Source organism: Accipiter gentilis, chromosome 8 (genome assembly GCF_929443795.1).
Source record: "Accipiter gentilis chromosome 8, bAccGen1.1, whole genome shotgun sequence".
NCBI classification, from domain to species: Eukaryota; Metazoa; Chordata; class Aves; order Accipitriformes; family Accipitridae; genus Astur; species Astur gentilis.
The window spans coordinates 39,062,654-39,084,881 of record NC_064887.1 but is presented as its reverse complement, the minus strand read 5'-3'; the positions used below and the strand labels follow the sequence as shown (position 1 = coordinate 39,084,881).

General features: G+C 55.9%; 1 protein-coding gene across 24 annotated transcripts in view; it reads left to right on the top strand.

Moving 5' to 3' along the window:
- The window catches only part of TCF3 (transcription factor 3), an 82,132-nt gene extending 61,381 nt beyond the window's left edge, over window positions 1–20,751 (top strand). For 6 of the 24 annotated variants that reach the window (XM_049808471.1, XM_049808475.1, XM_049808468.1 and 3 more), the window contains exons 9-20: window positions 488–590; window positions 820–959; window positions 1,154–1,280; window positions 2,184–2,245; window positions 3,055–3,133; window positions 4,062–4,135; window positions 4,633–4,836; window positions 6,184–6,307; window positions 6,796–6,961; window positions 8,004–8,242; window positions 12,131–12,275; window positions 13,158–20,751. In XM_049808471.1, coding sequence (XP_049664428.1) covers window positions 488–590; window positions 820–959; window positions 1,154–1,280; window positions 2,184–2,245; window positions 3,055–3,133; window positions 4,062–4,135; window positions 4,633–4,836; window positions 6,184–6,307; window positions 6,796–6,961; window positions 8,004–8,242; window positions 12,131–12,273 — 1,461 coding nt within the window. In that variant the 3' untranslated portion in view covers window positions 12,274–12,275; window positions 13,158–20,751. Of the gene's footprint in view, window positions 1–487; window positions 591–819; window positions 960–1,153; window positions 1,281–2,183; window positions 2,246–3,054; window positions 3,134–4,061; window positions 4,136–4,632; window positions 4,837–6,183; window positions 6,308–6,795; window positions 6,962–8,003; window positions 8,243–11,334; window positions 11,562–12,130; window positions 12,276–13,157 lie in introns of those variants that run through there. The other 18 variants (XM_049808490.1, XM_049808476.1, XM_049808477.1 and 15 more) reach the window with 16 other exon arrangements.
- Window positions 20,752–22,228: the final 1,477 nt, after the last annotated feature.

Here is a 22,228-nt window from a genome sequence, read left to right as displayed (position 1 = left end):
TGCTGCCGTCACGGTGCCGCAGCCCAGCACACGGCAGGGTCGGCGCAGCGGTGAGCAGGTCCCGAAGCCTCGTCCATTCCTCTTGTCACCTCCCAGCTCGCGCCCTTGGGTGCGGGGTTAGCACACAGAAATGACAGCTTTTGTGGTTACCCGTAAAAAGTTATAACCGCAGAAAAAGGAACTAGAGCAGAGTTGAAACTTCTGCTGGCGCCGGCATCTTCTGTAGAAGGGGGCTGCGGGGGTCTGCGATGTTATGGGAAGGCAGATAGGACGTGTCTGTGTGACGGCTCCGTCCCCGGTGCTGCTCCTTGGCAGAGCCGTGATTTCGGCTGAGCTGCTTTGGTTCCCCCTGGCTTTGCTGCGGGACTGACTGTCGTCTGCTTCGATGAATAAAAGTGAAGCTGCATGGGGTGGAGTGACCCGTGGGGAGGATGCAGGGCCATGGAGTGGCCAAGCACTTCTCTTTAACCCCTTTTCTGCCCCGCAGGTGTATCCATCCAACTCAGGTGATGACTACAGCAGGGATCCAGCTGGATATACTCCCTCAAAACCTCCCAGCACTGTGTATCCCGGAGCCTTTTATATGGCAGGTGAGTTATTAACAACCCCGGCAGGAATTGCACAGCATGTGAGATGGAGGGAGCTCGGGGCAGGAGTGCACGAGACACGAAGCAGCCCTGAAATGGCTCCGATTTGCTCAGCAGGTGATGCTCAGCGTAGGCAGGACGCAATGGGGACGGACGCAGCCCCTCAGCCCGGGCTGACTTGCCGCCATGTGGGCAGCGTCTCTGCCCCGCTCAGCCCTGGTTTTCCTTCCAGACGGGCTCCATAACTCGCCAGACCTGTGGAGTTCACCGGGTGCCATGAGCCAGTCGAGTTACGGTGCCATGCTGGGCAGCTCCTCCTCCCCACTCCCGCAGTCCAGTGGCTTCAACAGTTTACATCAGCACGAACGCATGGTAACGCGTCCCCGCGCTGCCCCACGGGTGGGCTGGGGGGCTCCGCTCGGCCGGCCAGTGGCAGCGTGTCACCTCATCCCGTAGTTGTCGGCTTGGGGCGGCTGCCGACAGGCAGGACCTGCGTCCTGGCCTGGACCCCGAAGCCTGGCAGCCTTTCAAGGGCACCTCTCACCCCTCTTCCCCCTCTCTGCCAGAACTACCAGCTTCATTCAGGAGAGGTTAACGGCGGACTCCCCTCTGTGTCTGGCTTTTCCTCTGCCTCCACGCCGTACGGTGTCTCCAGTCACACCCCCCCGATCAGCGGGACAGACAGCATGATGGGTACGTACTGTCCTCGAGCACGTGGTGATCTCCAGCATGACCCCTCTTGCTCCACTGCCATGCAGAGGCTTAACTGGAAAATCAAAGTCTTGTGCAAACCTCTGGCCCTCGAGGCTGTGATATATGTGTCAGTGTACCCAGATGCTTTTTATCCCTTGTGTGCCACCTGGGCATGGAGTTAACTGCGTGAGGAAGAGGCGCAGTGAGGTTATTGGTGCTGGATACCTGGGCAGGCTGTAGCAGGGAAACAGGGTGCTGGCTTGGGGGTTTACACCTCGCTTGGTGGATCTGGGAGGAGACCAGGATCTGTGACGTTATCTCTTGGAGGTGCCATGGCTTAAATGAGTTGCGGGAAGGATTTGCACCTGCGTTGCGGGAAGGCGGGGGTATGTGTGAAGCTGTTCATCTAAATCCAGAATAGGAATGTTTGTGCTGCATTTGGATACCACGTTAAACCTCCGAGTGCTTTAATCTCTAACCCTGTTGAACCTGTTACAAAACCTGTTACTGAAATGAACTCATGTTCCCCAGGAAATGAAGAGCCTGACCTTGATTTGTAGAAAAAACCTTGTTTAGAGGAAGGGAAGCAAGTTTGGGATTGTAGGGGCTTAAGATGCCCTGCAAAAATAGGCCGTGCTGCAGCAGAGACATTTGATCGCGATGGCATGACACCTTCGACCCAGCATCTTATAAAGATGTTCCTGCAGCCCCATGAAAGCTGCCGGGGTGTGTGTGCCCTTGTCCAGGCTGCTCTGAGCTCAGCATCCATTTAATTTTCAAGCAAAGCAGTAAGAGCAAGAAGTTTCAATCTCAGAGCAGGTGACCCCAGAGAAGGTCTTGTACGGATGCCTTGTCCTGCTGTATTTCTAGTGCCCTGGCAGTGATGTCTGTGTCCTCTCTCAGCAGGTAACAGAGGAACCACAGCTGGGAGCTCAGGAGACGCGCTCGGGAAGGCACTAGCTTCAGTAAGAATTTCTGCAGATCCTTGACCCAGTCCCTATCCTGTTGCAGCGTTGGACCTCCCCTCTATAGCAGGGACCCTCTGGGCGGCAGGGAAGATGCACATGTTGAGAAGTTTGGGTGAATGCACCCCAAAAACATGGCAGCTTCTGAGGGGAGGGTTTTCCGCCCTCTGTGTGTGCCATCCTGAGTCCTGGCACTGTGCAAAAGCACGTTTTGGCAGATGGGGAAGCTGAGGCACTGGACGTTATGGTGGTCCTGGAGACCCGTGCCCACGAGCTGGCTCTGCAGCCAGCTGGTCTGGCACATGGTACATTGCACAGCCTGGTACTGGTCTGGCAAGATGACCCTATGCAGCCCTCGTAGCAGGAATTGCAGGTCCCAGTAGTCCTGGCCCTATGTGTGCTGGTTCCAACTGGAGGGCACTGGCCTACTGGGCTATCAGAGCTCAGGGTTGCCTCTGTCCCGTTCAGTGCAAGGACCTTTGTTTCTGCATGGTGGCAGAGGGGTGCCAGCACTGCACCCTGCAATAATTCCTTGGGGCTCTCGCTTCCTTCCGAGGTGGGACCTGAAGAACGGAGGCTGTAGCTGCAGGGGTGGTGGCAGTGGGGACAGAGAGAGACCCCGGCGTTAATGGGGGAACGGTGGGGGGACTAGCAGGCTGGGAGCTGGTATGGGTATGGGAAGGGAGATGCCATCACGTGATTCCATTGGGAGGTCCTCCCTGCAACTGGGATTGGTGGCTCTGCTGGGGAGGGGGAGAGCCGTCGCAGGGGTGGGTGCTGCTGACCGTGCTCTGCTTGTCTCGCTCCAGATTTATTCCCCCGATCACTCTAGCAATAACTTCTCATCAAACCCCTCTACACCGGTCGGCTCCCCTCAGGGGCTTGCAGGTAGGTAAAAAATGTTGCTCTCTGTGTAAAAGGGAATGTCAGGTTTGCTTTCAGGAGGTCCAAGGCAGTGTACTTCCCAGATCAGCCCCAAACCCTCATTAAAGACACTTCTGGCAATCTCGTCAAATCCCATTTATTTTTAAAAACAGGAGAGTGAAGAGGAAGGACAAGCAAACTTGAAGATACTTTCTAAATGTCTCCTGTGAAGTTGCATGTCTGTCTGCTTTAATTGGTTGTAGCTTTTCCCCCATTTGGAGCCGAGCAGCGCCTGGGTGCGGCGAACGCCACATGTGTGAGGATGATGGCTTTGCCTGTGCCTGGCTTTGCCTCTGCATAGGAGTTTTAGCAGGCGGCTTTGCTGGAGGTCTGAGCCTGGCCCACATGGTAGCACCGCCACGTGCTTGAGTTAAAGTGTCAGTCCTGCCCTTCAGACAGACCCTGCGTCTGAGCCTCCCATCTTGGAGAGGCTGGGAGAGTTTGTGTCCCTGGTTTTGTCTCCCGTGGGAGGAACACAGTGGGAACTGGGAAGCAGCCAACTAGTTAAAAACCCTTTTCAACGCCCGATGAAAGCCCGTCTTTGCTTTTGCTTGCATCCGGCAAGAGAGGTCTCGTTTCTGCCCAGCAAAGCTGGCGCCGAGGCTCCTCAGTGCCCGGGGTGCAGAGCAACGTACACCCACCAGCCCGCTGCTGCTGTGGGCTTGGAGCGAGCACAGCGTGTGTGCTGGCTGCCAGCTCACTGAGACGATATAAATTTAAAAACCTCTCGAGGTCTGAAGGCCTGAGCTCAGTTTCCTGCTGAGGCAGAGCAGAGGCGAGCCCACAGTGCCGTGCGGTGCCATGGTGGCCCTTGCACAGCATGGTGGCCCAGCTTCCAGCCCCATCTAGTGGCAGCCATGCCCGGTCCCAAGCTCTCCTCGTTTGTTTGCAGGCACATCCCAGTGGTCTCGAGCGAGCGGACAGGGTGCCTTATCTCCCAGCTACGAAGGGAGCCTCCACACTTTAGTAAGTGTCGCCGAAAGATCTGCCTTCTTTTCTCTTCCATCCCTTGTGCGCCTAACGGTAAAGGACTTTTGGGTCAAGTCCTGTCCCCTAAACATCTGGGGCCTGAAGGAAGATGGTTAGTCAGTAGATGGACATTTTGGTTGGAAGCAGCTGAGCAGAGTTGGGCACTGCTTCCCTGAGCCCAGAGCCTTGCGGGCAGAGGTGCAGCTTTGCACCCTCTCCCTGTTTTGGCCCGTGTACATCCCTGTGGGTCTGGCCCAGCCAAACAGATTTCTGGCTGGTTTCTGCCTCCCTTTCCTGAGCAGTTCCGCTTGTGTGACCCCTTGTGCTTTTAGGAGATGGCACTGACTGGATCAGAGGGTTATTTCTCCCCATACTTGCCTTGCAGTAGCTGAGTGCACGATTGCCACCAGTCGTTCTTTAGCGTAGAGAGCTGCAGTGGGTTGCTGGCTTCACACACATTAACACAGACATATTTCTCTGTCCTGTTCTTCAAGCAAAACAAAATGGAAGACAGGTTGGATGAAGCCATCCACGTGCTGAGGAATCACGCCGTGGGCCAGACAGCTGCCATGCCGAGCAACCATGGGGACATGCATGGGCTCCTGGGCTCGGCGCCGGCCCACAGTGCCACCGTGGGCAGCCTGGGCCAGGCCTTCCCTGCCTCGGTCATGTCCCTGGGAAACAGGCACCCAAGTCTGGTAAGTGTGGAAGCATCGTGGCAGCTGGTGGGGACATGCCAGGGACCCACATCATGGGGTCGCCTGCCATCCGGAGGGACATTGACATTGCCTTTGGTGTGAGAATAGCTCAGTGTGGTCCAGCTTGGGTCAGCTGTTGACAGCTTTGAACGGGTGACGTGCACAGAAGGGCAGTGGCTTGCCCTGTTCGTGCAGGGGGTGTTGGATCCATGCTCAGCACAGTGGTGGCTCTTGGGCACAAGCCCCACGTGCAGTTCGCTCATGCCCCTTCTCAAGGCAGGCAGAGGTGGTGAAAGTTCTTCCCCTGCAACATGGATGGAAATCCTTCAAAACAGCTTCAAGCTATCCCTGGGGGATGCAGGGAGAAGGACAAGAGGGATCTGGTGCAGGGCAGGACTGCGGGTATAGAGCGCAAGTATATATATCACCAGGACTTCTCTGCTCCAAATTGTTCAGGCAGGTACCGCGTCCTTCTGTGCACGTGGGCAGTGCTGATGTGTGATGGCTCATTCAGGCTCCAGGGAGCACAACAGATCCTGGGCGCCCTGAGCATGTGGATGCTTGGGTCCCCTGCTGGGTCACCAGAGTCCCCCCTTGTCCAGAGGCTGGTGACCACGGGAGCACATTTTTGGCAGAGCTGGTTGCCTGCTGCAGCAAACAGTAACGTGTCTCCAGTCTCTCTAGAGAACTAGATGGGCTTCCCTTCCAAGGTCCCCAGACTCTACTACTAAGCGATGAATCACATGTGTGTCCTCTGTTGCAAACTGCTGCCAGCTGCAGAAACAAGAGTGTTTGCAGCAGGGCTGGCTCTGTCCTGTCGGTCCCTGGCCGGCATAGTGCAGGCTCAGAAAGGCTGCCTGACTCTCACCCTTTGCGTCCAGGCCCTTCAGAGCGAAGTTCGTGCTGCTGGGATGTCCCTTGCTCTGGTGGCACTGAGGAGGTGGCAGAGATGTTGGTGCTTGATGGAGACAGGACACGTGCAGCCCAGCCAGGGTGTCCTCTCCAGTGTGCCAGCCTCGTATCCAGGCAGAGAGAGGCTTTTCCACAGTGGGGGGAGACAGCACTGAGGGGGGCTTTCTGCTTGGTCCAGCTGATGTGCAGGGCACGGAGCTGCTTTCTGCAGTGCCCCCGCCACGGTCCCTGGAGGAGAGCTGGTGCTGGAGCAGGTTGGCTCTTCCCTCCTGCATGCCAGCGCTCTGGGTGGTGGGAGTGTGCGAGGAGGGCACGCGGTTGCGCCTCAGCCTGGTCTGCGGAGCCCCACGGCTGTGCTTGGGGTGACTATGCCCACGCCTGCTGGCCGTGACACTTCCCCCCCCTCAAAGGCTTGCTCTGCTTATTCTGCTGTAGGTGGGAGGAGGTCACCCCGAAGATGGGTTGTCCAGCAACCCCAGCATGCTCCACAACCATGTCACACTTCCGTCACAGCCCAGCTCACTCCCCGACCTCAACAGGCAGCAAGACACATACAGCGGTAAGGCAGCTCTGCACCCGTGCACGCTTGAGGCTCGCCTGCCGTGGGGGTGATTGGGGTCACCCATTAGGTCCAGCCCTGTGCAGCAGCAGCCTTGGGGAAGATGGGTGCTCTTGCGAGGCCAGTGCTTCCTTGCAGCAGCCGCAAGGCAGTTTCTACTTGAGCCTTTTCCAGAGGTTTGACCTACATGTTCCTGTCCCTCTTGCTAGCTGTGGGTGCATAAGAGCCCCTGGGCCCTGCTCTGCTGGGGGGGGTTGGGCTCTGATTCTGGAGGGGCTGGGAGGTGGGGAGAGAAGAACCGGGGGAACGGTGGCAGGGCAGAGTCAGCACCGCTCCAGCTCCTCTTGCTGCAGACCAGCAATGCAGGATGAGTCCGGGATGCCGCATGCTGGCGATGCAGCGCAGCAGGAGCAGGGCCTGGGGACCCCCCCAGCCCTCTGTTGTGGGTCAGGCCCCTCCAACCTCCATGTGTGGCTCTGCTTCCTCAGCAGGCTTGTCAGGGGGGCTGGGGCGAAGCAGCGTCTCCTCGGGAACCAGCGAAATAAAGAGGGAAGAGAAGGAGGATGAAGAGAACACGTCGGTGGCAGATAACTCAGAAGAGGAGAAGAAGGAGCTGAAACCCTCCCGGAACAGAACAAGGTGCTCTTTGAACAGGTCTCTCCCTTCACTTACTCTGTAACCAGGCTGGGGGCATTTGGGCTGGGGTACGGCCGCAGTGACCCACCGGCCACTGGGCTCAGCCTGGTGAGGCCGGGGGTCGTCCTGCGGTGCAGACCCGCCAACCCCTGTCCACCGCAGGAGCCCTGTGTGTCTTCACACAGAAGCGGGCACAGCCTGGGCTCCCACTGCTTCCCCGTGGCTGGCCGCTTTGGGCCATGCCAGGGAAGGATCCCTGCCACCCTCTCCTGCAGGCTCCCGTCCCTGCGGCCACAGGGCTTCCTCATGCTCATAAAGCAGAGGGCTTGCGCCTTATCCACACGAGCTGCATCCGCCTACGTGGTCGCTCGGGGTGTTGTTTGTGGCCGTGCACAGAAAGGACTGAGCGCTTGGCTCCCCTCAGCCAGGGGTGGGGAAGGTTTTGACCTCCTCCCTGCTTTGGGTTGTCTCCACTGTCTGCTTTGGGCTCCTGTATCCTCTGTCACACCCAGCCAGATATGTGGCAGTGGATCAGGTAGAGTCCTTCCAACGTGCTGCAACCTCACCATCGGCTTGGAGACCTCGCCAGGGTGATGCTGCCTGGAGGGCAGTGCCAGCCCCGCTCCTGCCAGACTGCAGCCACCTCCTGCCCTGGAGGCAGAGGGCTGTGTCTTCCCAAAAAGCCAGCTTGGGACACCAGTGTTGACCCCCACACCTTCTCCGGGCCACCCTGCACCTCCTGGCAACAAGCTCAGGCCTTAATCGCATTGTTGTGGTTTCTTTCATTGTTGTTTAAAAACAAAACAAACAAACAAAAGAGGCAGAAGAAGACCTCTAATTGCTTCTCTCCAAAGTCACTTTGTGTCCCTGTGTCTGAGCGCAGGGCACCGGGCCGGCACGTCTTGGTGGGGGCACACGGGGCACAGCGCTCCAGCTCACTGGGCCACGCGCGGGGCTTGGCGTCTCGGTGCCTCGACGTGTGTTTCTTTTCTGTGAGTTGACCAGTGCTGAGAGTGCACACGAGGAATGTCCCTGTCTCGTTCTTATTTTAAACCATTAGTCAAGATGAGGATGAGGAGGACGATCTTCTTCCCCCAGAGCAAAAAGCCGAGAGAGAGAGAGAAAGGAGGGTCGCCAATAATGCCCGTGAGCGCCTGCGGGTCCGTGACATCAACGAGGCCTTTAAAGAGCTCGGACGCATGTGCCAACTCCACCTAAACAGCGAAAAACCGCAGACCAAACTGCTAATCCTACACCAGGCCGTATCAGTCATACTGAACCTGGAGCAACAAGTTAGAGGTCAGTGAGGGTCCCGGAGTGGTGATATTTTACGTATCTGATCGGCACGGGGCTGTCTGTCTGTCTGTCTCCTGTGACATGTGCTGTGGTGCCTCGCACTGTCTCTCTCCCTTGTGGCCTTGTGTTCCCAAGGCTGTTGATGTCCTTTTTTTTTTTTTTCTTTTTTTCCCCCCCCTTTTTTTTGCATCCCTGCTGTTCTCTCTTTTGTTCCCCACTGCCACTGCGTGTGCTGCATGCTGGTCCCTGAGGGGACACCTGCGCCGTCCTTGCTTTCCCGCAGCCAGGTGTTTTGCTCAGCTGCTTGGCCAGCAAAATGAAAAAAAAAAACCCAAAACCAGCAAATCTCCCAGAGGTGGCCCAATCTGACATCTCTCCAAGGGCTGCTCCAAGCACAGAGCCCATCTCTGCCTGCAGCCGCAGCAGCAATGAGCGATGCCCTGTCCTCCCTGCCTGCCTGGCATGGGGCTCTGTGCTCCTGTCCCCACCACTGCACCCCTGGGATTGCGGGCACCCAGCAAACCCCTGGAGATCGCTGGAGCCGTGCGAGGGGCAGTGGGATGGAAATGCTGAGCCCAGGGTTGAGCAGCCCTTGTTGCCTGTACAAACTGGTCTCTGACACAAGCTGGGAGCACTGCACATCCCTAGCAGAGTCTGGAGCTGCAGGCTCTTGCCCTTGTCAGGGCACACTCACTCCATTCGCTCCCTTCTCTCCCTTCCCACGTGCGTGTGCGCGCATCTCGGCCACCCATGCTTGCCCCGGGTGCCGTGTCCCGGTGGGAGGGGAAGCGGAGGGCTTGGCTTCCCGCTCCGGAGGATTTTGCTGCTTTGTTCCTGCATCCCGCAGTGCATGCTCCCGGTCCCCAGCCCCGATGCGCAGGGTGCTGTGGCAGGTTAACCCCCTTTCTCTCTGCAGAGGCTGTTGTAACACGCATCGGTGGTTTGTGCCTGGCTGTGCTCCTCTCTGCTGGCCTCTGCTGTTGCATTGATGTTGGAGTCCTTTGTGCCTCTCTTCAGTTTGTAATTTTTTGCCTTTCATAACATGTTTATTTTTTCCTGTCTCTTTTTTAATTTCCCCTTCCTTTTTATTTTTTTTTTATTTCGAGTTCCTATTTTTTGGTTCTGTTCTTTCTGATCTCCTACAGACAGTCCCCAGCCGTGACCTCTCGGTGGTCCCACTCTCTACCTTGTACTTGCTGCTTGCGGATCGAGGCAGGAGCCGAGGGGCGGTGGGGGGCAGGGGCTAGACAGAGTTGGCACCGTGTTCACTTTGGTCTCCCACGCTTGTCCCTTTTTAAACCCTTCTTGGACGCAGCCAGGGAAGCGAGCCGAGCCCTGTGTGCTGCTGTCAGCAGGCGTTAGCGCAGGCAGCTAGGATGTCCCTTCTCTGGTGGGTTTGGCCTTCGGGCTGCGTTGCAGAAAAGAAGCCGACCTCCACATCCCCTCCCGCAGGGCTGCTGTGGGAGCGGGGCCGTCAGGTCCCCGCATGCCCAGCCAGGGCTGCCACAATCCTCCTGCTGCCATCAGCAGCTAACGAGGCAGGAAAGGAAAGGAGAAGATTGGGGGGCATTGCGGGGGGCCAGGCAGGGAGGTCAGTGCCCCTTTTGAGCGGAGCACAAGGCAGCCAAGGCACCGCACGTCCTTATAACCCGGAGGACCCCGCAGAGTGGTGCAAACTGCCAAGCAGCACTCACCGGTGGCGGGGAGATGGCTCCGTCCTGCCTGGCTGTGGCGTGCAAGGTGCTGCTGGAGCTGTTTCCCTGCTGGGGAGAGCCAACAGCCAGGAACTGCGGCTGCCGGTGTGTGCTTGGAGGAGCAAGCTGGGTTCCTGCCATGGGTGGGCTTGGGTGCTGGGGTAGCTGGTGGCTCCACTCCCCCCGGCCATCCTGGGCATGCTGGAGAGAAGGTGGCAGCGTCAGCTGGGGCACTGAGGCAGTGAGGAGGGGACATGAGCAGGGACAAGGCAGCAAGGAGAGGATGCAGGCAGGGACGGTGAGCAACCCTCTGTCCCACACAGGCAAACGCTTGCATGCAGAGCTGTTCCTCCCCCTCCACACAGTCGGGCACGTCTGGAGGCTCTCCAGACCCCGCAGTGCACCCAGGAAGGCTCTGACTCTGCAGCCCCTCTTTGGTGATGGCTTATCCCCACGTGGCTCCCCTGGAGCCGAAGGCCACAGTCCTTCCAGTGCCAGGTCTCACCCAAGGACCCTCTTCAGATAGGTGTCTTTCCTGCAAGAATTTTTGCTCTGGGGGAGAAGGTCGTCTGTACAGTAAATTGGGGGTTTGGAGGGGACGGGCTGCAGGCGAGGCCACAGTTTAAGATGCTGCCAGCACGACTCTGCCTTCCCCCCTGTCCCTGCCTGTTTTGGGCACCCCTGGGGTGCTGCCAGCGGTGGAGGCTCTCCCAAAGCTCCTGACCGTGCCTGGGAAAGAAAATCACCCCCTTCCAGAGTGATTTTGGCTGTGTTGAAAGACCTGGATTCAGTGTCTGCATCCAAGACCGACCCTCAGCAGCAGCCGGGAGCACTCGGCTCCTGCCCCTGGTGCTATCCCCCACCCGTAAGAGGGTGCCGGCCCAGGCTGCATCGCGCTGCTGCGGCACGGCTGCCCGAAACGCCTTGACTGGTAGGATTTTGCTGCAGATGGAATTTTGGAAGGAAATCTTACAAAGAGGGATTTGCTTTCTGCCAAAAAGTCCTGCCTTGAGGGATGAACCTGATGCTTTTGGCTGAGACCCCCACCTTGAACTTCTAGTTTTCAGCCGAAAACGAACAGGAGGGCAAAATTTTGCAGAGGGGAGAAGGTGTCGCTGTCGATACTGCATCCACTGCCCACCCTCGCCCCTGGCAGCACCCTCCAGCCCCATGGGAGCCCAGCCCCGTGCTGGCAGCACCTTCCCGTGGCTCGCAGAGGCAACGTGCAGCCCGAATAGCCCGGGCCGCTCCAGGAAGCGCCTGAGATGAATTGGCTTTGCAAAGTGAGGCTGTTTGAGCCGTTTCCAGTGGACACCAGAAGCACTACCAGCACGGCAACGTATAGCCCCCCCCCCCTTGGTACCACCCCCCTGACTAATCCCTGTGGTGCTATGAACCCAGCAGTACAGACGAGGCCTTGTCACTGGAGGACAAAGATCTGAGGGACCGGGAGAGGAGAATGGCCAATAACGCCAGGGAAAGGGTGCGTGTACGGGACATTAACGAGGCCTTTAAAGAACTGGGACGCATGTGTCAGATGCACTTAAAAACGGACAAAGCACAGACCAAACTGATCATCCTACAGCAAGCGGTGCAGGTCATTCTGGGCCTGGAGCAGCAAGTACGAGGTATGGTAACAGCTGGCAGGTGCCTTTCGGGGCTTTTCTCTCCCCCCACGTCTCTGCGTGCGCGTGCATCTCCGTTGTGACTCCTGCTTTCGGTGCGAGGTTGTGTGTTTGCATCGCCAGCAGCACTCTCGGGTGCACCACGCGGCAGGCTGAGATTTCCAAAGCCCCGGCCCGGGGTGGATTCGAGGCCACTCTGTCCATCTCCCCTCGTGCTTAATGGGAATTTGGCACCTGGATCCCATTAAGCAGCTTTGGAAAACTCAGTCCTCAACTCTCAGAGCTGGCTGAAGCACTTGGGGTTTTCTGTAAGCAAGCACATGTTTAAATTGGCATGGTGTTTCAGCTGGGCATGGGGTTTTGCTCTAGCAGGGGTCCGGCCAAGTTACTGCAGCCACTGCAAGGAGCGGCAGGCAAAGAGCAGCTTGCACTGAGGTTGTTTCCTCGCATGGTCCCGCGTGTCTGTCCTGGGACTCTGTCCTCGCTCTCTCTTTCGGATGCTGCTGCCGTGCGTGATGCTGTTTGCCCAAACTGAGGTTGCTTCCCTCCTTCCCTTGCTGTTTTTGGCATAGAGCGCAATCTGAACCCTAAAGCAGCCTGCTTGAAGCGTCGGGAAGAGGAGAAAGTGTCCGGAGTAGTAGGAGATCCCCAGATGACACTTTCAGCTTCACATCCTGGTCTAGGAGATGGTCACAACCCTGTTGGACACATGTAAAGGTATCGTCCCCCGCCCCGTGATCCCAGCACCCTGCTGCGGGTCCAATCCGTGGCCGACGCGCACTGCTCTGCTTTGGCTGCTCAGCCCCACGCGTTCAGCACCAGCCAATGTCCTCCTTAATTTTACCTTAAGTAAATGACTTGCACATGCATGTTGTTTGATCCTCCGTGGACACCCAAAGCCTCTGCCCTGCAGGAGAGGTGCAGCCCCATAGCTGGGACAGAGGATTTTGGTGCTCTCGCCACCCCAAGCAAGTTCACCTCTGCTCTGCGCCTCCCAGCCCTGCCCTGGTTGGCTACTGGAAACCAGCAACTCCTTTGCCTGGTGGCCCCGTGGGAGGGAATGAGCAGGTCCCAGAAATGCCAAGAAAGACACAGAAGGTGAAATTTCCCCAGCAAAACCGTGGCAGGCACAGGCTCTGCTGGGCAGTCCCCATTTTTAAGGGAACTCTGTGCTTGGCCGGGAGTAGCTGAGCCTGTTTGGCCAAATGGTGCAGGGTTGTCGGTGGGGGATTGAGCAGATCCAGGAGCGGTGGGTCGGAGGCTGACCCCGTCAGCGAGGCTCCCCTGTGCAGGGCTGCAATGCCTCAGCCCGTAGCCCCCATGTGCCCCAGAGCGCATGGAGGGGCTGTGGTCCCCCGACATCCCCTGCGCTGGTGGGTGCCTGGGGCCGCCCTGAATAAAAAAGGCAAAGCCAGTGTCTCGGCAGAATAACGAGCTCATGTCTCAGCTCTGCTGCAGCCACATCGAGCCCTTGGGGCTGACTTCTCCTGCGGAGACAAGGCTGCGGTAGGGGGGCTTGCAGCCCCCCCACGCAAGGAGCAGCGTTTTATTCTCATTTGGGTTTCTCTCACTTCAGGCTTTTGGTTTTTTTATTTGTAGATCTTTTTGTTCCTCTGGATACAGAGATCTGTAGGAAGAAAACCCTTGGTGTGACCTGCAACCTTCTCGAACCATAAACTTTAGTACTGCTAATACTGACACACGTGGACGGATCCTAGCATGACGTAAGGGGTGGAAAAAACACTTTGTCAAAAACAAAACGAAAACAAAAAAATTGCCTTAAGTATAAAGTGCAGAACAGTCAATACATATCACTCAGTTAGGAGGGGGTGGCGTGTTCTCTTGGCTTGTTCACAAGCAGCCAGCAGCAAAATTGTGCCTAAGCTTGATATTTCTTTTTTAAAAAAAAAGAACATTAGTTATGAGATTTTTTATGTAGAACAAATAGCAATGCCTTTTGGTTTTTTTAGCTTCTTTTGCATATGTTTTGTAAGCAACGAAAAGAATTTTTTTTTGTATAAAAAAAAAATGTCTTGTACCCCACGCTTTTCTGCTGCTGTTTCTATAGTTAACGTTGCATCTTTAGGATCAACCAGAATATTAAAATTGTATTAAGAGAGACTGGATATAAAGAGAGGAATTCTCAGATTCGGCTCTGAAAGCCACTAAAAGCGAATGTAGCCACAGCGAGGGGATGTTCTTCCTTGCCTGGCTTGTACCTTCCATTATAAAAAAACAAACTCACTCATGTGCTGAATTGACCATCTCTTTGCTTTGGCCACTTCTGATTTGGGAAAAGGAAGTTAAACAGCAAAGCAAGTTGCAGCAGTATCCCTCAGCGGTGCTCCCGCTCCTCCCGGGAGCTGACCGAGGTCCATCGAGGGTCTCTGCAAGATTTGCTTTTGCTCCTGGAGGATCCCAGAGGCCGCAGTCCTGTCTGGGAGAGGAGGTGCCCCACAGCTGTCCCGGAGCGTCGTGATGGGGAGGACAAGCTGCCAGGAGAGAGCAGGTTTTGGGGGGTGGAAGAGAACCAAGGGACTAGGGTGCTTTCAAGGTAAGCAAAGAAGCAACGCGGATGCAAGAGGAAACCCCGGGGTGGACAAAAGCACCTCTTGCCCACACATCCGAGCAAACGCCCACTGTCAGAGGCGCTTCCAGGGGCAGTGCTGAACAAAGGCGAACTGAACAAAGCTGGAGGACTGGGAAGAGGTGGACAGAGCAAAGGCAGCACCGGGACTCCGTGCCCAGTGACCTTGCAGCAGATGGACCTGCAGACACTGGTGGCAGGCAGCGGAGCCCGAGGTGGCAGGGAGTGAGGCAGCAACCTGGCACGTGTGCTCACTCCAGCCCTCAGCAAGCTGCGACCGGCAGCAAGATCCCTGTCTACACGCAGCTTCTCTCCGCACTGGAGCCACCAGCATTGGAAGTGCAAAACGCTGCAGGCTTTGGGGAGAGGGGTGGTTTCACACCCTGCCTTCACCCACTGTCATATCTCCAAAGCATCCTTGGAGGCAAACTCAGCTCGGCATGCTGCCCAGCTTGCCATGGGGATGCAAAGTAGCTTCTGTCACTTGCATGTGGGCTCCTCTCTCTGTGCTGGAAAGAAAGGGAGCAGCAAGCACCCATTCTGCGTGAGATGCTTCAGCAGCCAAGCTGGGCCAACGATTCCTTCGCTCCGAGGGCTCCCCAGTGTCACTCCAGACCACTCCGGTGTGCTCAGGAGGAGGAAGACCCGCAGCAGCCCCACCGTGTGGCAGGGTGCCCCGGAGGTGCGGGAGCAAATGAAGAGCTGCTCGGCAGTGCTGAGCTGCAGCAGCTGTGCTGGAGCTGGCAATGGAAAAGCGTCCACTGGGAATTTATTCTTGTTTCTTCCCTCTCCTTCCCCTTCTGAAACATTTTGTGCCCGGTTCTTCCCAGCTCTGCAGGCAGACGGGGTCAGTTCTCCAGCGCGATGTTAAATCCCATCTCAGCAAGTGTCTGTAATGCTCTCGGACTGGGGCCAGCTGCTGCCCAGATCTGCCTGGCAGAGCCCAGTCAAGCAGGTTAGTTCACAGGGCATGGGTGCTGGCCTGGAGGGGACATGGGGACAGCGAGTACAGTAGGACCCCTGGCAGCACGGTCCATGTGTCCCCTCTGTTTCTCTGGCCTGTGCTCCTGGGGAAGATGTATTGCTTTGGGACAGGGAAGGGGAAGGACTGGCGAACAGGATTAGGTCCTGTGGTACTTCCTAGCAAACCCAGGCTTTGGCATAACCTCCTGGTGCTCCTCTGTGCTCATAGCTATGCTTTGTGCTCCAGCAAAGCCTGCTGGAAATGCTCAGGACATTGCTTCTCTCTCACCTACACCCACGTACCATGGGCTCAGCCCCTGTAGCATCTCAGAGAGGAGCCACTTAAAAGTGCCAGAGCAGTATGGAACCATCTTCCCCTGCTGCCACTGGTACTGCCCTGGGACTCTGCAAGGTCTAACCATAGCTCTGAGGCTTTTGGATGCTTCTGGCTTTCCCTGCCCACAGCCCGCTGCTTTCACCATTGCTTCTGTATGGTGAGACCTGAGACTACAGCAGCCTCCAGCACTCTCCCCAGGAAGGCCAGGAAAGGCCAGCGGCTGTGGTCCCTGCAGCCCATGAATACACGTTCTTCTGGCCTCTGTCAACAGATGTGTTTCAGCCTAATTAGCTTGTCAGGTTATGACAGTCTTCCCTCCCTTGGGTTCTTCTGCCTGCTTAAGCACTGGGCAGCATGAGACAGATGAGGTTTTCCTCCATGTGTGACAGCCTTGCCCCTGTGGAGCAGCTCCCTTGCAGCAAAAGCCGTGTCTTCCTGTAGCATCCTGCCAAGTTGGGTTGTGCTTCAGATGCTGGAGTGAGTTCAGTTTGGAGATGGTAAAATATGCAGGGAGGGGGCAGTGCCCTTCCGTAACCCCCCAGCTGGGTCCAAATGCTCAGACATCCTCGATTCGTGCTCTGGGGTAGGAATTGGGGACTCATCAGCTGCTTTCTGTAGCCTGTAAGAGGCTGCTTCATCCCACAAGCGTTTCTGCCTCATCAGCAGGACAGTGCTGGGTCTGGCAGGGCACTCGCTGCTCGGGGTTTTTTGCTGGCTCAGTGCCACTGCCCCAGGACCAGGGAGGGATGGAGCAATGTCCCAGCCCTGGCAAGCTTGAAACCGTACAAAAAAATTAAAAAGTGCTTCCCCAACACTTCGATTTTGCAACAAGAATTTGAGGTGGCAGTCATGTACAACTGGATTTAAAGAAAAGAGACTGTAGTCAAGAAAATCCAGAAACTCAACAAAATTGGAAATTTGAGAAGATTTGTGATTTGTTCAAAATTTTGCTGAACTCCTTCATCCCCTCCAAGTCCTGACTGATGCTCTGCAGGCCAGTGGGGACTCCTGATGAGACAGAGCCTTTCCCATCATCCCCAAACTACCAGGCATTGCAACAGAGGTGGAGCTTTTCACCTGCATTGAGGAGGTTTAGATGCTGTTTTCTTGACAGCAAAACCAGCTAACTTCCTTGGCAAGGCTTGGATGAAGGTCGTCGAGCATAAACTCCTGGTGCCAGGGTTTGGAGGAGATCTTGGTTCCTCCAGCAGGAAAGCGCAGTGTCAGGGTCTGGTAGTGCTGTGCCTGGGAGCTGCCTGGATGGCACAGGGTGCTTTGTGTGCCGTCGTGCTTGCTGCCTGCATCAGCCCAGTGCAGCCTCAGTGGCATCTCTGCTTTCCAGGTGCATGGGGAGCAATTGTGGAGTGCAGCAAGGAAAAATTACTTTGTGTAATTTTAGATTACAGTGTGTTTGGCTCAGTGCGAACGTGGTGCCTGTAACCTGCCAGGGAAAGTGGCTTTTCTAAAAATGAGCACTGTCAAGTGCTGTGCCCAGAATACCACCAGGCTAGCCCTGAAATAGCGGCCTGTTGCAATGAAGTCTCGTCTTTAGGTGTCATGGTCAAAGAGGGCCAGGGTCTGCACCCTCCCCAGCCCACAGCTCTGCTGGCATTCAACTGTGCGATCTTACAGATCACTTTTCTCCCCAAACTTGCTTCTCTGCCTGTCTGCACGTCCCTCGTGCCAGTGGTCCTGCAAAGAGGTGTCACAGATGGGTGACATGCTGCAGGGTGGCATTCAGTTTTCTGCTTCCTCTCTCAGCCTTGCATGCATGGGTTCTCCTGGGCTGCATGCACCTCATCGTTGGGGGCCACACAGCCCCCATAAAGCTTCCTTTGTCAGATAGGGAATTGGGAGAGGCTGCCTTCCCCTGTGCGCATTTTCTAGTTTCTCTTTTCCCAGGCTGCAGTAGCTGAGCTGTATCGCAGTCAAATGGGAGAACTGGGGTCTCAGGCATACAGCTGCAATGGGACACTTCTTGTGTGGCAGGGCCAGCCACTGGGGTGCAGTCCGTGGGTCTCTAGCCCAAGGGATGTCCGCTTTCCTCCTCCTCAGGCAGCCCCCTGCCTACCTGCACATCCTGCCTGAGAGCTGTGCATGCCACCAGGTGCTGGGGAGTGTCTGGAATCCAGTTTATTAACAGTAAAAATTGCAGATTTTTGTTCTTTCTCCCTCTTCACCTGCTTTCGCCCCAGAGCAAAACAGCTGCAGCCTCCCAGAGACTACACCTTTATGGTCTTGTACCGACGGCACTCGGCATCAACGGGAGGCAGTGGCAGTCTGCCTGCTCCTGCTCGCAACCCCGCAGCCGCTGCCAGCACACCCCGGGGAGCAAAATTCCAGCTAACCCCTGGTTTGGCAGTCACTCCCCTGCCTGTGACCTGCCAGTCAGACCTACTCACAGCCAAGCAACCGCCTGGCTTGAGTTCAGCTCCAGCTCTTTGCCAACATTTCCTCGGGCTCTCTGCTCCCCTGCTTTTAAAGCTTGCACTGGTATCCTACAGAGGTTTGTTGGCAGGAGGGATGGGACCTGGGACATCTGAATCCCAGTCTGTGCCCCTCCTGTCTACACTGAGCTCCAGCCGGGGAGCAAGGGGATCAGCAGTGCCTGGGCAGATGGTTTGCAGGTATCAGGGCAGTCGAGTTAGCTGGGCACCCCAAGATCCCGCATCTGGCTGTTGGGAGCAGGTCCATGCCAGCCCCACGTGGTGGGGTCAACTTGCTGCCCCTTCCCTGTGTGCCATCACTCCAGGGCTAAGGGTCTGGCTGCTTTGCAATTGGGGTTTTTGCCCTCTCCAGCAGAGAAATGCAGAAGTGTGATGTGAAACCTCCCCAGCTGTGACTTCAGTGAATGGCTTTTTCCCCTAGCCCATGTGTCGGTGATGAGCCGGTTTCCTAGAGGTTTTGCACTTGCTGCCCAGTAGCAATTGAACAGGAAGGACAGAATCAGGCTGGGATTTCCCCAGGAGTCTGCAATTTCAGGTTCAGTGCAGAAACCACTCTCAAAGGTCCTTTGCGTCTCACGTGTGTACCTGCTAAAGCCAGCAGAGCCTTTGGGCCCTGGGCCCTTGCTGGGCGATTCAGCGCATCCTCCCCTTCAGCAGGTGAGGGTGGCCTTGAGAAACAGGAGGCTTTTGAAACCCCCTAATCCCCTGCATCCCTGAGCTTTGCTCCCATGAGGAGGCTGCCATCTTCAGTGCCAGTGGAGCCCATGGTCCTCTTGCAGGCCCGGCTGTGTGCTGTGCTTGTGACTCTGGGCTAGCTCCACTTTCAGCAAGCCCCTGGCCTGGGGTTTTAGAAAGGAGCTGAGAATGGGGAGGTGAAGCAAAGCTAGTACTGGCCAGGACAAGCCATCAGCCCCAGAGGTGCAGTGCTGGCTAACCTGGAGCAAGTCGTGGCCACTAGATTCCCCTGTTCCTGCTCGACACCAGCAATAGCAAGACCTGTTTTCCATACCACAAGCTTGCACAAGGTCTTTGCCCTGTTAAATCCTATGCAACCCCCTCTCCTCTCCCCCAGGGCTCTCCAGGTCCCATCCCAGCCCATTCTTTCTGCTCTGGTCCATTACTGCCAAGTTCCTGCTCCCTCCTGCTCTCAAGGTCAGGCTTCATTTCTAGCAGCTCCAAAAGCATTTTGAGACCTGTGCCCTGAAGCTGGGGGGGGTGGGAGGTGTAAATGAGGGGTGAGACTGCAGGAACACCCCTTCTAACTCAACACTGCAGGAGCCGAGCACTGAATTGGAGGGGGCGAGGCCTGGTCCCAGGGCTCCTCTGTGCACCCTTCACCCTCCTGTGCCTTCTGCTCAATGCTTGGTGGCTCACTACCAGTGTCCTTCATCTTGCACCATATCCCCCAGTACCGCTGAACGGAGAAGCTGCGTCCCACCTTGCTGCTGCCTGGCTCTACGGACTGCTCTATTAATGCCTAGCTTGGCTTGGCTGATCTTCAACTGCCTCAAGCCTGAAGTTGTGTTTTCCTCCCTCCTGCACTCCCCAATCTCTCTAGCCAGCACCTCCGAGCTATTTCCCTTCATGCACGGCCACCGTGGATTTCTTTGCAGTGGGGCAGAGCCATGTCACTAGCTGCCCGTCCGCTGGGGCGGAGGCAGGAGGATCTGGGAGGTGGATGCTGCAGGTCAGTCCTGCGGCATGGCTGCCTCTCCCTGCCCCGCTGCCCTTGAGGCAGGGGTGGGGGGACCTGGTGCTCTGTGCAGAGGGTTTGATCTTTAGGGCAATTCACCCCTTCTGGAGAGCTGGCAGCTGCAGTGCCTTTGCCTGTGGGACTCCCACGTGAGACGAGCATGGAGGTGGTCTTTGGTTAGGGGGGCGGTGCAAGCTGCAGGTGTCCTTTCTGCCAAAACTTATGTGTCCATCTTGCATCCTGTCCTCGGGGGCAAGAGGCAGCCCTACCATGGGTCTCCATGGCGGTATTTCTGTTCCTCTGCTTTTGTACGCCTCTTGCTCCTCAGGTCTTGCAATACCCACCCTGGTCCAGCCAAGCACCCACCGCGTTGGAAGGAGAGGGAATAAAACTCACGCCGTGTTACGTCTTGGCACAGTGCAGCTATGGGCACCAGTACAGGAGAGCAAAGGGGTTTTTTGCTTCAAAATGGGGTGTCCCGGGTACAGAGGCCTTTGGCCGAAGAGCATCCCTGTGCCCTGCATCCCTGGGCTGTGCCTGGGGAGCCGTGGAGCTCCCCGCAGCAGCTCCTGCAGCAGCGAGTTGGGGACACCGCGATTCCCCCTTGCCGGTGCTACGTCTTCCCAAATCACTTGAAACCCACCAGCTTTTGAGCAAACCTTGTAACATGGGGCCTCTCGGGGAGGGAAGGAGCGGTAGGAAGCTGTGCGCCCTCCTGCCAGCGGTGGTTAATTTGCCGGGAGATGAGAAAGACGCGCCTGGTGAAGCGGAGCAGGGGTGACCCCAACCACACGCTTGGACCTTTTCTATGGAGGGCTCCAGCTCGTTGGGGAAACGAAGCGTTACTGGGTTGCTCTTTTCTATATATTTTTGTAGGAGGGGGGGTGGGAGAGCAGATGGGAGATGCCTGCGGAAGTTGTTTATTTTTAACCCCGTAGAAAGTTTTGGGTTTTTGGTTTTGGTTTTTGGCCTTTAAAAAAAATGGTCCTTGCTTTTGATGTTTATGCTGCCTACCTGTAAATCCAGATGTACTTAAGTGGCTGAAATCCTTGTTCTTAAATCAGATACACATTATAGTTTTGAACTATATATATAGTAAATATATATATATATATGCCTAACCCAGCAAAAAAAAAAAAAAAATAAAGTATTTGGGGGTGGGGAAATGCATTGTTCTTTGAAATGAATCACAATTGGGGGATAAAATTGTGTTTCTGAGTGCCTCAAGATATGAATTGTTTTCATTTTTTTAAATAATTTTATACAAGTGTCAAAACAGCTGGCTGGATTATTTGGAATTTTTAAATAATCCTAACTTTTTTAAAGTAGATTTTGAGAACTGTCCTGTATATAACAGTAATGTAGCAATAAATGTGACATTTTATAACAATATTACCTTTTTTCCCCATATCTGTCTTTCAGATGTTGTATACCTATGAACAAAAAGTTGTAATAAAGGTTTTACCTTGTACTAAAAAAAAAAAAAAAAAAAAAAAAAGAAAGAAAGAAAAGACAAGATAGGTTTTCAGACACTGTCCACTTACTCTCTGTTCTGTGCTCTGGGCACAGGTCCTACCCACCCAAATCAGCACTGTGGTGCAGCCTGTATGCAGCCTCCAATGAAGGTTTCCAGCGCTGCCCATCACCATGGGATCTGGGCACATTCCCCAGCAGCCATGGGAAATGCCTGCGCAGACGTGGGTGCTGGGGTCTCCCTGTTGCAGCACAGCTTCTCCTGTGGCTCTGCTGTGGTCGGTGGGGTCCCCTGCCACCTTTCCAGGGTGCTGTTCTTCTGGGGCAGCGTGTGTTTTATCCCAGGTTACATGTGGCAGGGATCTCATCTTCATTTCTATTGCTGGAAAGATTTGTGTTGGGAATGCAGCCCCTGCCTGGCTAGAAGGAGGGGATGTCAGGGCATGGCTGTTGCTTCTTTGCCTCTGCCCTGCCCTGGGGAGCACACAGTGAGGGCGGTACCTGCAGGATGCAAGTTGGAAATGAGGTCAAACGCACCCAGCCCATACCAGGAGCCCAGCATAGAGGGGTAATGAGGGAGACAACATGGCAGAGTGTTTAAGAGGGCTTAAACCCTGTAAGAATGGGCTGGGTCCAGCACTGGGAGACAGCCCAGCCTTGTAGGTTCTCACCCTCCCAGCCTCGTGCGTGGGGTGAGGCTATGCCCTGGCTGGGCAGAATCATATGGTCTCTCTCTCCGTCACCCTCTGCCAAGGGCCCAGCCCCAGCATTTTCAAACTCACTGCTGCACTGTGCTGCCCAGCCGGGCTCTCCCTGCCCTCGTCCTCCAGGCAGGTCCCTGATGTGTTGCCCCTCCAATCAGCAGGTATTTCCCCAAATCGTCATAGCCTCAACTGTTGTGGTTTCAATGGTTGGGTTAGCCCTCCACCACCAGCTCGCTCGGCACGTTAGTGACTACCTTTTGGGGAAAACGGAGTTGCAGCAGCTACGTCCAGGAGCACTGAGCCCTGCAGACCCTCTCTGAGACCCTGGTTCCAAAGAGGAGATGCTGCCTGAAAGCAGCCCTCCTTTCTCAGGTTTGCTGCTCCAGCGTGGGTCTTGTCTACATAGGGCCAAGCAGGAAAACCAGTCCAAATTAACTGAATGGTGGGAGTGGCTATTGCAGTAAAT